The 13,645-nt window shown below is 52.4% G+C and overlaps 2 protein-coding genes across 3 annotated transcripts; both read right to left on the bottom strand.

The window, feature by feature from the left end:
• Positions 1 to 79: 79 nt before the first annotated feature.
• On the bottom strand, positions 80 to 8,372 carry LOC309400246 (PHD finger protein 23-like). 2 transcript variants are annotated; one of them, XM_081968659.1, is made up of 5 exons: positions 8,248 to 8,372; positions 7,593 to 7,624; positions 7,035 to 7,127; positions 3,459 to 4,176; positions 80 to 1,403 (listed from the first exon to the last, which is right to left on the bottom strand). In XM_081968659.1, exons 1-5 carry the CDS (start codon positions 8,267 to 8,269, stop codon positions 1,147 to 1,149), a joined length of 1,122 nt encoding a protein of 373 aa, XP_081824785.1. In that variant the 5' UTR covers positions 8,270 to 8,372; the 3' UTR covers positions 80 to 1,146. The 2 variants fall into 2 exon arrangements, with proteins under 2 accessions (XP_081824785.1, XP_081824786.1); XM_081968660.1 differs by having other exon boundaries at positions 3,459 to 4,173.
• Positions 8,373 to 9,902: 1,530 nt separating this feature from the next.
• On the bottom strand, positions 9,903 to 13,199 carry LOC309400753 (gamma-aminobutyric acid receptor-associated protein). The gene is made up of 4 exons (XM_081969390.1): positions 13,032 to 13,199; positions 12,835 to 12,913; positions 12,510 to 12,628; positions 9,903 to 10,501 (listed from the first exon to the last, which is right to left on the bottom strand). Exons 1-4 carry the CDS (start codon positions 13,119 to 13,121, stop codon positions 10,433 to 10,435), a joined length of 357 nt encoding a protein of 118 aa, XP_081825516.1. The 5' UTR covers positions 13,122 to 13,199; the 3' UTR covers positions 9,903 to 10,432.
• Positions 13,200 to 13,645: the final 446 nt, after the last annotated feature.

Below are 13,645 nucleotides of genomic sequence, written 5' to 3'. Positions count from 1 at the left end.
TCAGCCTCCCTCGCCAGGGCAGTCTACCTGCTCCCCCCCCCCCCCCCAAGCATCAATGAAGAGCCGAGGCCGCTGTGGAAACTGTCAAAGGGTCTACGTCTCTTTATTTACAGTCGAAAACTCTGCCATGTACACCTCTGCAAATATTAAAACAAAAAGGGGAGGGGGGAGAGAGGGGCCTGGCCCAGCCTTCCCCCTCCCCCCAAAACAACCGGTCAGGCTCCCTTCCCGCCCCTCCCTGGCCTCACAAGGCCTGGCGGGGGTCAACATGGGGTGTGGGATGGAAACTCAGGTAAGTTTTCCCTCCTCTCCTGCTCTCCATTGGTTTAAACCGAGGGGAGGGGGGGGTCTCCAAATGTGGCCCCGACTTATGGACTGGCTGGGGAATTCTGGGAGCCCACAAGTGGGGGCCACATTTGGAGACCTCCCAGTTCGAAAGTCTCAATATAAATGGGGACAAAGTCAAACTGTGCCCCACTTCGAAGCACAGCCAACGAAATCGGGGTCGCCCTCTTTTTGCCTCTCACACACTCCCCCCTCCCCCGCCACAGGGGACGAAATCAAATCAGGACAACAAATGGGGGTTTTAAAACCTTCCCAACGGAGAAAAACAACCTGGGGGGGGGGAAGGGACGAAGGGGGGGGGGGAGAAACCAGGATAAGAAAGGGGGAGGGGGTGGAAAAAACAAAACAACAAACCCTTTTTTGTCTTCTATTTACAGAGAAGAAGGAGACGATGGAGCAGGACAAAAGGGAGAGGAAGAAGAAGAGAGTCCAAAAGGAAACCATCCGTTGTTGTCCCCGGCTGTCCTTATGGCCGGCGGCCCAACAGTGGACACGGGACCTTTCCCGATCGCCTGAATGCCCAATTGGGCCCACCAGCAGGAGAGAAGGGGTGTTCAGGCCAGGAGGACCCGCTGCAGCCTAGCCGTGATCGGCCAATTTGAATAAGCACCGGAGTCGCCGCCGCCGTTGCCGCCACTCTTTCTAGCCCGGTGCCTTGTCTTCGGGCCCCGAGGATCAAAGGAGACCCCAATCCAGAGCAGCCCTCCCCCCTCCCGTCTCTCTGCTCCGTCTACAGTCTTGGTTTTTCCCCCCTCTGCGGGACGAAAGCCCGACCGACAGCCACAGCCCCCCCCTCCTGGGCTAGGGCTCCCCCCCAGCTGCCCGCGACGCCGGGGGGACCGTTGCGCTGAGAGCCACGGGGGGCTGAGGGGCCAGCAGCGCCTGCTTCCGCGAGATTTCTTTGCATTTCTGGCAAAAGAAAATGTCGGGGACGTTGGTCTTCTTGATCTTGGCGCAGGAGAGGTGGATCCAGGTGCCGCACTGGTTGCATTCGATCATGGGCCGCCCTGCGAATGGCTTCTGGCAGTAGCAGGTGATGAGGTCCCACGAGTCATCGCCTGGAAGGGCAAAAGGGGGAGACGTTGAGAAAGGGACACCCGAAAATGGATGTTTGCCCGGCCAACCCACTCTCGGTGACTGGACAACTGTTTGTGTGAAATGGCATTGTTGTGGCCCTGCCAATGGCCAGTGGATTATGGAAGCAGATTCAGACAGTGAGGAGGGTTGGGGAGGAAGGTGGGCCAGTCCTGGAGTCTGGGGAAGGCTCTGAGGAGGGCTCTGTGTCGGAGGCAGAGAGGAGACTGAGGCCGTCTGACAGTTATCAGCTGCCTTCGGAGTCAGAGATCAATGGGGCAGAAGAACAGCTGGAGCCTGTTCCCAGTGTGTGCATGCGCAGAGTTGCCAGAAGAAGGGAGCAGCTAAAGAACAAGGGTCGACTTGGGAGTAAGGCCACAGGTGGACGATGAATGGCCCCTCCTAGAGGAAATAAAAGAGGAGCGAAAGGGGAGTGGAGCTTGCAGGAGACCATTAGTTCGCTTAATTGGTTCGGAGACTCCCGGCCAAGTTGTGCAGATCTCGGCCTGTCAGCTCTCCAAGCCAGAGAAGGTCTGTGACCGCAAATCCTCCCTTGAAAGACTTTTCCTAGATGTGAAGGAGTTTGAACAGTATGTTCCGTGACTTACAACATTTCATTGAGAGACCGTTCAGTGTTACGACCGCACTGGGAAAAGGGACTTACAACCATTGTTCACACTTAGAACTCTTGCACCATCCCTGTAGTCAGGTAATTAAAATTCAGAGGATTGGCAACTGGCATGCAGTGTCCTGAGGTCAATATACCCCCTTTTGCGACCTTCCACAGGGAAGTCAGATTCACTTAACAACCGTGTCAATAATTTAACAACTATAGTGATTCACTTTAACGGCAGTGGCTAGAAAGGTTGTAAAATGGGGCGAAGCTCACTTAGCAACAGTCTTGCTGAGCAACAGAAATTTGGGGCTCTATTGTGGTCAACTGTGGCCTTTGTTTCTTAAGTTTTAAGACTCTCAAAGGTTGCCAAAGAGGAGGTCTCGGGTCAGGTTTTCCAGCCATGTTGAACACCTGATTCCTTTCTGAGTGTTCCAAAAAGTACACAACTTCATCTACCTACACAATTTGGAAGGACGACACTGAGAGATAGGCGGGTGCTAAGGAACCGTCTTGGAATTGGTCCAGAAATGATTCAAAATCTCCCCCCAATCTGACACGAAAAGTACAGGAAATGGCTGTAAACTGAAGGGGTACATACAACAAATGAACTAAAATAAAAGTCGTTCCGATCTTGGGAGGGGTAAGGAAGAAGGGGGCGGGGCGGAATAAGGCGTCTGTGTGACTTGTGACCTTCGAAACTCCCAGAATTCCCGAGCCAGCATGGGAGTTGAAGTCCAAGAAAGGCACAAGGGGACCAAATTCCCCCCAAAATCTCAAATATCGTAGGATTTAGGCAACTGGATCGCGAATGAACGGCCTCCAGTTGGGAAACAGACGTATTGGGGGGGCTGTTCAACTTGGGATCCCGTCTTGTGTCCCATAAGGGGCTCAGACGCTAACCCAGTTTACACAAAGCTTGGATTGAGCCAGTTAGGATCTTCCCATCTGCCACGTCTGAATCTAAACACACTGGAACTCCTCCCATGGCTGAGGGGAGAGCTCAGCCTTGCTCCAGAGGTCAGTAATTGCACCCATAAACTATTTATTTAATTGGGATTTTATCCTACTTTCTAAATAGTCTAAAGATGGCAAAGAAAGCTAATTCTTCTTCCTCCGCCCGTTCTCTCCAAAACAAGAACCCTGTAAGGTGGGTTGGGGCTGGGAGAGAGGGATTGGCTTTCATGCCTAAAGCGGGACTAGAACTCCCAGTCTCCCGGTGATTGGCCCAAAGTCACCCACTTGGCTTTCATTGCTAAGGCAGGACTAGAACTCCCCGTCTCCCACTTCCTAACCTGGTCCCTAAACTATCAAATTCAAAAATTATTGCTCGGGGAATGTGAGAGAGATCAGGCCCCAGACGAGTCCCGACGGGTGAATCCTGACCCTCCAGGGAAGTGGTACGTGTGTGTGTGTCTTGTCTCACCTGATTCCACCATGATGTCCTCGTCCATCACCCTCATCTCGCCTTCGCTGGAGCTCCCTTCCCCATCCTGGCTGGTCTCCGTGCTGATGCCCTCCTTCCCTTCCGTGTCCTCCAGCTTAATGGGGAAAGTGGCGGCCAGCAGCTCTGGCGGCGCCTGGACCGAGACCCGCGCTGTGGCCGCCCCCGCCCCCTCCTCCCCGCCCGGCCGCAGGGGGGCCGCCCCGTCCTCCTCCTCCTCCTCCTCCAACTCCTCCTCCTCTTCCGAGTCCGTCTCGCTCACGGAGGTTTTGTGCTTCGGCTTCTCGCCCCTCTCTGACCGTTTCAACTTCCGCTTCTTGCTCTTTTTGATGCGCGAGCGCTTCTCGCCCACTGAGTCGCTGCGGTTCCGCTTGGCGGCGGCCCCGGCTTCCAAGGCAGCCTTCCGGTTCCTCTTGTCCTTCTTCTTGTCGGCGGCGACTTTGGGCCCGGCTAACGGGGGCGGCTGCTTCCCCACAGGGTCCAAGTCGAAAAGGGAGTCCTTGAGCTTCATCTTCTCCAACAAGGAGCTGTCGGATTTCAGGCGACGGAAGGCCGCTTTCTTCTTCGACGATTTGGCCTTCTTGACGAAGGTCTCGATGGTGTGCAGGTCCGACTGCGTGGATTCCCAGCCGTCGCTGTCCACCACGCTCTCCGGACGGAGCGGGGAGTTGGAGCCAGAGGGCGTCCAGTCATTCTCCTGCTGGGAAGACAAGGCAGATTAAGTCCCTAATCCACCCGGATTAATGTACGTCTAGGTTCCGGGAAAGAAGATATGTATGACCTGAGACAAATATTAGGTAAAGGTTCCCCTCGCACATCTGTGCTAGAGGTTCCCGACTCTAGGGGGCGGTGCTCATCTCCGTTTCAAAGCCAAAGAGCTACTCCTGTCCGAAGACGTCTCCGTGGTCCTGAGGCCGCCATGACTCAACGCCCAAAGGCACAAGGAACGCCGTTCCCTTCCCACCAAAGGTGGTGCCTATTTTTCTACTTGCATTTGTTACCTGCTTTCGAACGGTTAGGTTGTCAAAAGCTGGGACAAGTCACGGGAGCTCACTCCGTTACGCGGCGCTAGGGATTCTTTCTGATCGACAAGCTCAGCGTCTTGACTTACAACAGTTCCTTTAGTGACCAAAGTTACAACATGCTGGGGAAAAACGAACATCGGACCGCTTTCCACACTTATAACCGCTACAGTTCAAGTATTTGGCAACCGACTCCTATTTATGACGGTCGCAGCATCCTGGGGTGACGCAATCTCCTTTGGCGACCTTCCAGCGAGCAAAATCAATAGAGAAGATGCATTTTCCTTACAGCCCTGCTACTAACTTAACAATCGCTGTGATCCACTTAACAACAACTAGGTCGCAAAATGGGGGCAACGCTCCCTGAACAAGCCTCTCACTCAGCAGCAGAGATTTTGGGCTCCGTTCGGGTCGTAAGTTGAGGAACAACTGGGAGAAAAAGCAGATTTTTTTCTCCCAACTAACGAAGGCTGCACTTAATTGGATAAATAATAATATGTATGTATTACATACAGAGTAATAGCATAGCTATTAATACATAGGACCGGAGTGGTGCTGCTCTCACCTCGCAATCAGGAGCCTCTGGGTTCAATCCTAGGTAGAGGCAGATATTTCTCTCTCTCTGGCCACCATGAGAATGTATCTGCTGAACAAAACTCCATACTGGCGACAGGGAAGGGCATCCAGCCAGTAAATACTCAGCTTCATTCAGTCGCCCAGACTCCACCCCACAAGGGATTATGGGGTCGTTAAAAGAAGATATTAATACATAGGACCCCTGATTTCAATCTGTAGAAGCAACGTTATTTCAAAATGCAACCCGCAACTCACACATCATTTCTGGAGTTCTCACCCCTCGCCAAACCAATTGCATCCTATGCATGCCATAATGTTAGATGCTCCTTTTAGCCGTACTCTTTATCAATAAATAAATTAAAGCTCTAATCGCCATCTTGGAAGAAGGCTTGAGCTCGTAATTTTGTTGTCTGAAGCGCCTGAATCCGGATTTTATGCCCCCCCCAAGCCCCCACCTCCCAAAGGGTACATACACTTCCTTTTGACTCTCTCAGTCTGGCCTTCATGGATTGTTTTTATTTTAAGGTCCTTCTTGCAATTTACGTTCATCTCTTGTCCGTACATCGGTTTGCCCCCCCCTCCATAACTCTTCCAATTTCTCCCGTGGCCCCTCTCTCTGGGGATCCCCTCCCCACATTTGCTACGCTTCCCTTTCGCTTCTCTTGCATCCCCACTCTTTTCGCTCTGCAACTCCACAAGTGATTTCATTTCAAGCGAGGCCAACGCGATTGGGGTGCCGGAGCGGTGAGCTTTGGGGGGACCATCTTGCATCCTTCCCCCGTCTCCCGTAGTTCGTTGGCATTTCATTTTAAAATCCTGATACGGTTTCATACGAACGATGACAGAGGGAAAACAACACCAACACAACACAAAACAAAACAAGCTGGGTCCAGTTGTGAGTTATAGATAAAAGCAGGGGTTTCCAAACGTGGCCCCTTTAAGACGGGTGGACTTCAACTCCCAGAATTCCCCAGGGAGTTGAAGTCCACCCGTCTTAAAGGGCCACGTTTGGAAACCCCTGGAATAAACCAAAGTAAAATTTTGGTCATGTTTCGAAAGCAGCAGCCCACAAATCATGGTTTAAAAACCTCAGATGCATCTAAGGTTTACGGGCAGCCCCCCATTTGCCAGTTCCAGTGAGTATTTAGCTGGGGTGGAGGTTTTGAGTTCAATCCTAGGTGGAGGCGGAGGCGGAGGTAGGGTCTCCTGCTTCGGCAGGGGATTGGACTAGATGACCAGCAAAGGTCCCCTTCCAAATCCATTAACCTATAACTTCCCCAATACGTAACTGGGATTAAAACTATCGGTAGAAGTAACCACGGAGTTGCCCGCCATCTGCTCCTTGGGAGACGCAGGGGGGTTAAGCTACGTTGTGGGAAACAAGCCGGCTTAGCAACATCTAAGGTTGCATAGTTAATCCCAAACCAGGGTCAGCATCAATGCCACCTGTAAAGCCCAGCTCCCAGGGAGCTCAAGAACTACCCTTCCCGAGATGCACCGCGCTTCCCAAGCCCTACCCGCCTGACCAAGAGCTAAAGACAAGCGCGTGTCTGGGCTCGCCCTGGCAAGGGAGGAGCTGCCTACATTTCCCAGCATGCACCGCCTGGCCGCGTCGGTCCGAAATGGCCTCCGAGGAGGCTGGGAGTTGCAGTCCCTGCTTGGAAGCTTTCGAAGATGCAAGGGGAGGAAGGGGAAAAAAAGCCAGCGTGGGGAAGAAGGGGAGGAGAGGAGCCGGGAAGGGGCAGAGGGGCTTCCAATGCAAAAGAGGGGAGGGGGATCGGGACCCTAAGAAAGACCCCCTCCCCATTTCATCCCCCCCTCCCTATAGAAAGGAGCCATGCGGGAGGGTTGTCTCTTTATTCAACTCAGCGAGAAAAGCATTGCTTGTATTCCGTGCAGGCAGATTTAGAGGAAGGGGCGATCTCTTTTTTCCCTCCCAGCGTCCTCCCCAATCGCTCACCTCTTTGGAGGAGGGGATGTAGCCGGCATAAGCCAGGACGAAGCTGCAGAATTTGTTGAAATCCTCGATGGTGCGTTGCCGCTTCTCCGGTGGCTGAGTAAGGAATTTCGTTTTATTTTGGGGAGGGGGCGATGGGGAAGGGGAGAAACGGACGTTAAGGGGGACTTGCATGCAGGAGGAGGCTTTGCTTCCCCCCACCCCCACCCCTTTGCTCCCTTTTCCGGGTGTCTTGGCCGGCATGCATTGCACAAACTGGAGAAGCCCCCCCTCCCCATTTGCGCCTTCCATCCATCCATCCAAGCAACCCCCAGCCCCAAATAGGGTTTCTCAACGGAGGGAGGGAAGGGGGGGGCGCTTCCCATCCGGAGCACATGGGGCGATGTTGCAAAAAAACCAGCGCCGGGTTTGAACGCCTGGTTGGGGGGGGAGGAGGAAACCCCCGCCACAACACTCCAAGAGCACAAGAGCCTCTTACTACCCCTCCCCCGCAAAAGGGAGACCCCTCCCCAGCCAAGAAACTTTTTCCCCACCCCCACCCCCGTTTCTTCTCTCTCTTACCTGCGTCTCGGCTTTGAGGGTCGGAGGGGGATCTGGAAAAAAATAGGGGGGGCGGGAGAGAGGGAACAAAAAAAGAGAGGGGGCTTGTGAGAGGGGGGGTCGAAAGGAGAGGCCTCTCGGCGCCCCCCCTTCTTACTTCACTCCACCCAGAAAGAGGGAGGGGAGAGGAAACGCCGCACAAAGCGGAGGGAGAAGAGAGACCCCCCCCTGCATACACCCGAGAGGAAGCAATGGGGGAGACCCTTCCCCCCTCTTTCGCGACCACCCACCCACCCACTCCTAGCGTGGCGGGGAGGCGCCGCTGACCTCCCCCCCTTTCCCTCCCAGCCCCTCGCCCTTTCTTCCCCCCGCGGGCTCTTTGGAGGGGGTGGAGGGAAGGGGGGGCTGGCAGGAGACCCTAAACAACCCCCCCACGGTTTAAAGAGGGGAGGGGGCTTCCAGGGACCCCTTCGGAGAGCACCCCCCGCCCTTATTCCTGGGGAGAAGCGGGTTCTGCGAGCCTCCCCCAACTTTGCCCCCCCTCTCGACCGGCTCCAACGGGCCCCCCTCCCTCCGGTGCCCCATATTGAAGGGGGGGGTCTTCCCCGCGACCCCAGACCCCCCCTTTCGTTTCCCGCCCCCCCTCCCCTCCAAGACTGGCTGGCCTCTCGCTTACCTTCGGGGCTCGGCTCCGCCATGGCCGGCCCCTGCCCTGCCCGCCCAGGGGACTCGCAAAAGCCGCCGCTCTCGCCGCCTCGCCCGGTGCCGCCGCCGCCGCCGCCCTCCTCCTCCTCCCCCCTCCCTCCTCCCGCAAGCTCGGAGCGGCCGCCCCTCCCCTCGCTCATGCCCCGCCGCGGTGCATCTCGGGAGGTGGAGTCTCGCCAGCCGCAACGGTGTCCCGCCGGCAGGGAGGCTCGGCACTACGACTCCCGGCGGGCCGCGCGCCGCGCCTGCGCGGTGCCGTAACGCCGCCATCCCTCCCTCCCCGCGAGGCTCGCCGGGTAATGTGGTCTCGGCCTTGCCGTGTCGTATGCTTGGGAGGCGCGCACGCCAGAGAGAGAGAGAGAGAGAGAGAGGATCTCGGGAGTTGTAGTCCCAAAGTCGAGGAGGAGCCACGCGACGGCCTGCCAAGGCTGGGCTTTCTTTGCAGAAGGGGAACTAACCCACGCGGCTTCCCCCTCCCTCCAGCGGCTTTCTTGACATGCGCAGAAGCTGCCTTCGGGGGAGCCCTCGCCTGGCAATCAGGAGGTTGTGAGTTCGAGCCTCGGTAGAGACAGATGTAGGAGCCCTCCTTGCTTGGGCAGGGGGTTGGACTAGATGACCTGCAAGGCCCCCTTCCAACTCTGTCAATCTGGTTAGATGAGGCCAGGAGAGGAAGATCCAGGACACACATGTTGTGTGAATGCAGCCATTGGCTCTGCAGCACTCCACTCCTCTGCCTGCAGGATTCACTTTTTTGACAAACCACCATTTATGGGTTGGCTGGACGATGGTCAGTTCTCTGCCAAAATGGCTAGGTTGAGGCTTGTGATGGCTAGTCACAAGAGACCCACATCTCTCTCGGCCAAGCAAGGATGGCACAAAGATTCAGAAACGAGAAGCAATTGCAATTTCCTTGACCCAGAGTAGGGGGGTCTCCAACCTTGGCAACTCCCAAGACTTCTGGGCTTCAACTTCCAGGAATTAATTTCCCCGTTCAAAACATGCCTGGTTTTTTCCTCCCCCTCCTAGCTCTTGGGAGTGATGAGATTACAGAGGAAGGGATTAGAAGAGAGTAAGCAAAGTCATAAAAGTCGCTGAGCTTGGGCAGCCCCTGGCCCAGAGTAATGCAAGGCCTTGGGGTCTTTCAGCTGCCAATCAAACCTGCGTGTCTTGGGGAGGGCTCTCCTTCCGCACTAAAAGCCCCCCACCCAAGATGACTCCCTTCCTCTCTGCTGGCTGGCTTTCACCCTCTTTGGTTCCATCTGCTACTACAGGGAGCGGAAGAGAGAGCACAGGCGCTTATCCAGGGCAGCGCAGGTCGCGTTAACTCCCACGCCACTCACAAACGGTGTGTGTGATCAGGTTCCTCCTGATTTCTGGAAGGACCCGATGCGTTGTTGTTATAAGGATCGAGCCCACCACCGCATCCCCTCTAAGGTCGGAGCAGAATGTGGGGTGAATTCTGAGAGTCACAATGTGACCAGAGGTTCTTCCCCTCCCTCCCTCCCTCCCTCCCTCTCTTATTCAACTCCACTGTCCCAGATTCAGGCCCCAGCTTTTTTGTAATTTCCCGGACGTTATATATTAAAAAACCACAACAATAAAAATTATCCAGACTCCGACACAATCTCCTTATATACCTGGTTTTTTTTTTAATTAGCATTCATTTTCCCATCCCATCCCCCAAACCCTGGTTACAGAAGTCTGCCAAGACAAGGCACCTCCCTGATGAAAAGCAAACTCGGGGTACAGTGGCAAAGGAGGGGGGGGAATCGGAAAAACCAAAAAAGGGTTTGGGGGCTTTTTGTGAAATTCCAGATCTACCTTTTCAAGGAGGGGGGGAGAGAGAAGGAAAGAAAGAAAGCAGGGAGGGAAATTGCAAGGGAGAGGTATTTAATGTTAGCCACAACCACCTTGAAAGAAAAAGCCAGAGCGAAGCCAAAAGAAGGGAGGGAGGAATGAAAAGAGGTAAAAGATTCACAGCCAGAAATTAAAGGGGGGAGGGGAAGAGAGAGAGAGAGAACCCTCCATTTTCCTGGAGCAAAAAAAAGGGGAAAAAAAACCTTTTAAACATAAAATCAACAACAAGTAACAACAGAAAGTGCAGGTCCCTTCAGGGGCAGTTGCCCCTCAGCGGCAGCTGACAAACTCCAGGGGTCTTACATGTTGCCATAGACGCTCTCGTCGCTGTAAGCGATATAAAGGAAGAAGTCCTCCTCGTGATGTTCCTGCATGGGGAGGGGGAGATGCTGTTAGAGCAAAGCATTTTAAGGGGGGGGGGGGGAGATCTCAGATCAAGGCACCCAACAACTTCCATAGTTCGAATTGTTAAAATTTACAGCCTTCTCTTTAGGAAGTCAAAATGTGCCCCCCCCCAAAAAAAAATCCAACTGAGAGACTAGCAGAGGTGAGGGTCTGAAGCCCCCTCCCCAAAACCCTCCCCTGCCCACCCTACTCTGACCCAAAGACTCAAGCTCCTATCAACCCTTCTCCCAACCAATGTTAAGGTTTTATTTTGGAGGGGAAATTATTTATGCATCTTCGCAAAAGCGACCTAGCAAGTCAAAAATAGCAGAACAAAACAGTAAAGAATCACAGTGTGTTATTTAAGCCTATTCTAATTTTTTACCTTCTTTTATTGGCTGCACACTTTAGTGTGAATAATAATAATAGTAGTAGTAGAAACTACCCGACTATGGATGAAACATGTAACAGTGATTCCCATTGTCACTGGGGCACTTGGTACCAGGTCCAAGAATTTTATAAGATACATCAACAAATTGATGCAGAACTGCAAAAAACTGCTCTACTTGGAACATATTTTAAGAAGGTCCTTGGTTGATACCTGGGACGCTGGCAGCAACCAGTATCAACCATTAACACCAGTCAATGAAATTTGTGACACATCTTTAAATGTTCACTTGACTGAGTTTCATGCTTAATGAATAAAAGAGATAATAAAATAATAATGATTTAGTAATATTTTGGAAGTACACCGAGTTTTCCTTTTTATTGTTTCTATTATTATTGTGCTGTTTTGAAAGTGTACAGGGTGCCTGTATACTGGAGACAAATTCCTTACATATCTACTAATAACCCTCAGCCAAATATATAAAATATTAATTAGAATACATTTTAGCAGGAAGATTGACGTAGGACGAGAATTCAACCGAGTTAAGGAAGATAGATAGTTTTTTTCTTATGTTTTTTGGGGAGAAAAACAGGTTTGAAATCTTTTGCTAATGTGTTGTTTACTGAGATTTGCAAAGCTATTTGAGGCTAGATAGATGATAGATAGATAGATAGATAGATAGATAGATAGATAGATGATAGATAGATAGATAGATGATAGATAGATGATAGATATAGATAGATAGATGATAGATAGATAGATGATAGATAGATAGATAGATAGATAGATAGATGATAAATAGATAATTTTTTATATATTTGGGGAGAAAAACAGGTTTGAAACCTTTTGCTAATGTGTTGTTTACTGAGATTTGCAAAGCTATTTGAGGCTAGATAGATGATAGATAGATGATAGATAGATAGATAGATAGATAGATAGATAGATAGATAGATAGATAGATAGATAGATGATAGATAGATAGATGATAGATAGATGATAGATATAGATAGATAGATGATAGATAGATAGATGATAGATAGATAGATAGATAGATAGATAGATGATAAATAGATAATTTTTTATATATTTGGGGAGAAAAACAGGTTTGAAACCTTTTGCTAATGTGTTGTTTACTGAGATTTGCAAAGCTATTTGAGGCTTGATAGATGATAGATAGAAGATAGGTAGATGATAGATAGATAATTTTTTATATATTTGGGGAGAAAAATAGGTTTGAAACCTTTTGCTAATGTGTTACTGAGATTTGCAAAGCTATTTGAGGCTAGATAGATGATAGATAGATAGATAGATAGATAGATAGATAGATAGATAGATAGATAGATAGATAATGTTTTATATATTTGGGGAGAAAAACAGGTTTGAAACCTTTTGCTAAAGTGTTGTTTACCGAGGCTGACAAAACTGTTTGAGGCTGGATAGATAAATATATGTTTTTTTTTTATATTTGGGGAGAAAAACAGGTTTGAAACCATTTGCCAATTTGTTGTTTACTGAGGCTGACAAACTACTTGAGGCTGAATACATGTATATTTCCTTATGTTTTTTTGGGAGAAAAGCAGGTGGGGGGGGGGAGAAAGACCCACCTGGTAGAGCTGCCCCATGGTGGCACTGGTGGGGGGGATGACGTTGTTGACGAAAAAGAAAAGGGCGTCCTCAGCCCGCAGGTGGATCCTTTTCCGGATGAGGAAGTAAAACTGGCCCACTGGGGAAAGGGCACCAAGAGGAAAGCCAGTCACAGAGGAAGAAGCCCCAAATGAGAGGGGGGGGTTTAGAGAGACCTTTAAAAGGGGAGGGTCTCTTGGGGGAGGCACCCACGTCCTCAAGGGGGGGGGTCCCCATAAATAAGCTCCTCCCCCTCCCATCAATCAGCCACCCCCTCCCCCCCATACCTGTCCGGGTGTGTCTCACCTGTGAGGTCGGAGGGCACCAGGTACTTCTTCTTATCCAGGTCCCCTATTCGGGCCTTGGGGGCTTTTTCCACGATGACCTGCCCGGAGGAAGAGGGGGGGGGAGGCTGAAAAGAGGGGAAGGGCGAGCCCCGTCCGGGAAATCCGGACGCCCTCGGAAAACAACGGCGGGGTGGGGAGGGGCTCTAAGAGACTCACCGGGACCCTGTCCGGGTACTTCTTGCGGATCTTCTCCCCCTCGGAGCGGCGCTTCTCGAAGGGGTGCTCCTCCTTGTAGACAAACTTCATGGCGGCGACGGGCGGAGGAGGCGACGCGGCGGACCGAGGAAGGGGGCCGCTGCACTCAAGCAGCGCGCATGCGCAAGAACCGACGGGGCGCAGCGATCCGAGGGCGGGGAAAGGAGTCCCGGCCGGGCGCCGCCACGCCTACCGAATGCTTCTACGGGCTTCAACGGCCGCCGCCGGCGCTCTTTCGCCGTTCGGCCGCCGCGAGGGATCCTGGAAGGGCTGTTGGCGTCGACGCCGGCCGGGATTCCGGCGAAGGAAAGCCGTTATTTTCGATTTCGCCGAGGCCACGCCCTCTGACGGGAGCGTGACGTCACGCGCTGTGCGTGGCTTGCGTGATACCAAAACAAAGTAGTGCCCACGGCCGCCGAGGCGGAAAGGACGGCTCGGACGGCTCAAAAGGGACGCAAAACGATGGGCGTGGGGACCTCGAAGGGAAAAGAGACGGGGGTTCGAAAGGAGCGGCCCCCTCCCATAAGAAAAGACCCTTCCCCTTTTAGAGGCCGTTTCCGCCGAGAGGCGCGGAA

The sequence above is a fragment of the Natrix helvetica genome, assembly GCF_964273705.1.
Source record: "Natrix helvetica genome assembly, chromosome: W".
NCBI lineage: Eukaryota > Metazoa > Chordata > Lepidosauria > Squamata > Natricidae > Natrix > Natrix helvetica.
Note: the sequence above shows the minus strand (reverse complement) of the source record. Positions and strands in the feature narration are given on the sequence as shown.

Coding starts and splice junctions, on each gene's coding strand:
- LOC309400753 (XM_081969390.1), bottom strand. CDS start 13,121: ATGAAGTTTGTCTACAAGGAGGAGCACCCCTTCGAGAAGCGCCGCTCC. Junction 12,914..13,031: donor AGTACCCGGACAGGGTCCCG/GTGAGTCTCTTA, acceptor TCCTCCGGGCAG/GTCATCGTGGAAAAAGCCCC. Junction 12,629..12,834: donor GGTGCCCTCCGACCTCACAG/GTGAGACACACC, acceptor CCCTTTCCCCAG/TGGGCCAGTTTTACTTCCTC.
- LOC309400246 (XM_081968659.1), bottom strand. CDS start 8,269: ATGGCGGAGCCGAGCCCCGAAG. Junction 4,177..7,034: donor ACATCCCCTCCTCCAAAGAG/GTGAGCGATTGG, acceptor TTGTCTTCCCAG/CAGGAGAATGACTGGACGCC. Junction 1,404..3,458: donor GGACATCATGGTGGAATCAG/GTGAGACAAGAC, acceptor TTGCCCTTCCAG/GCGATGACTCGTGGGACCTC.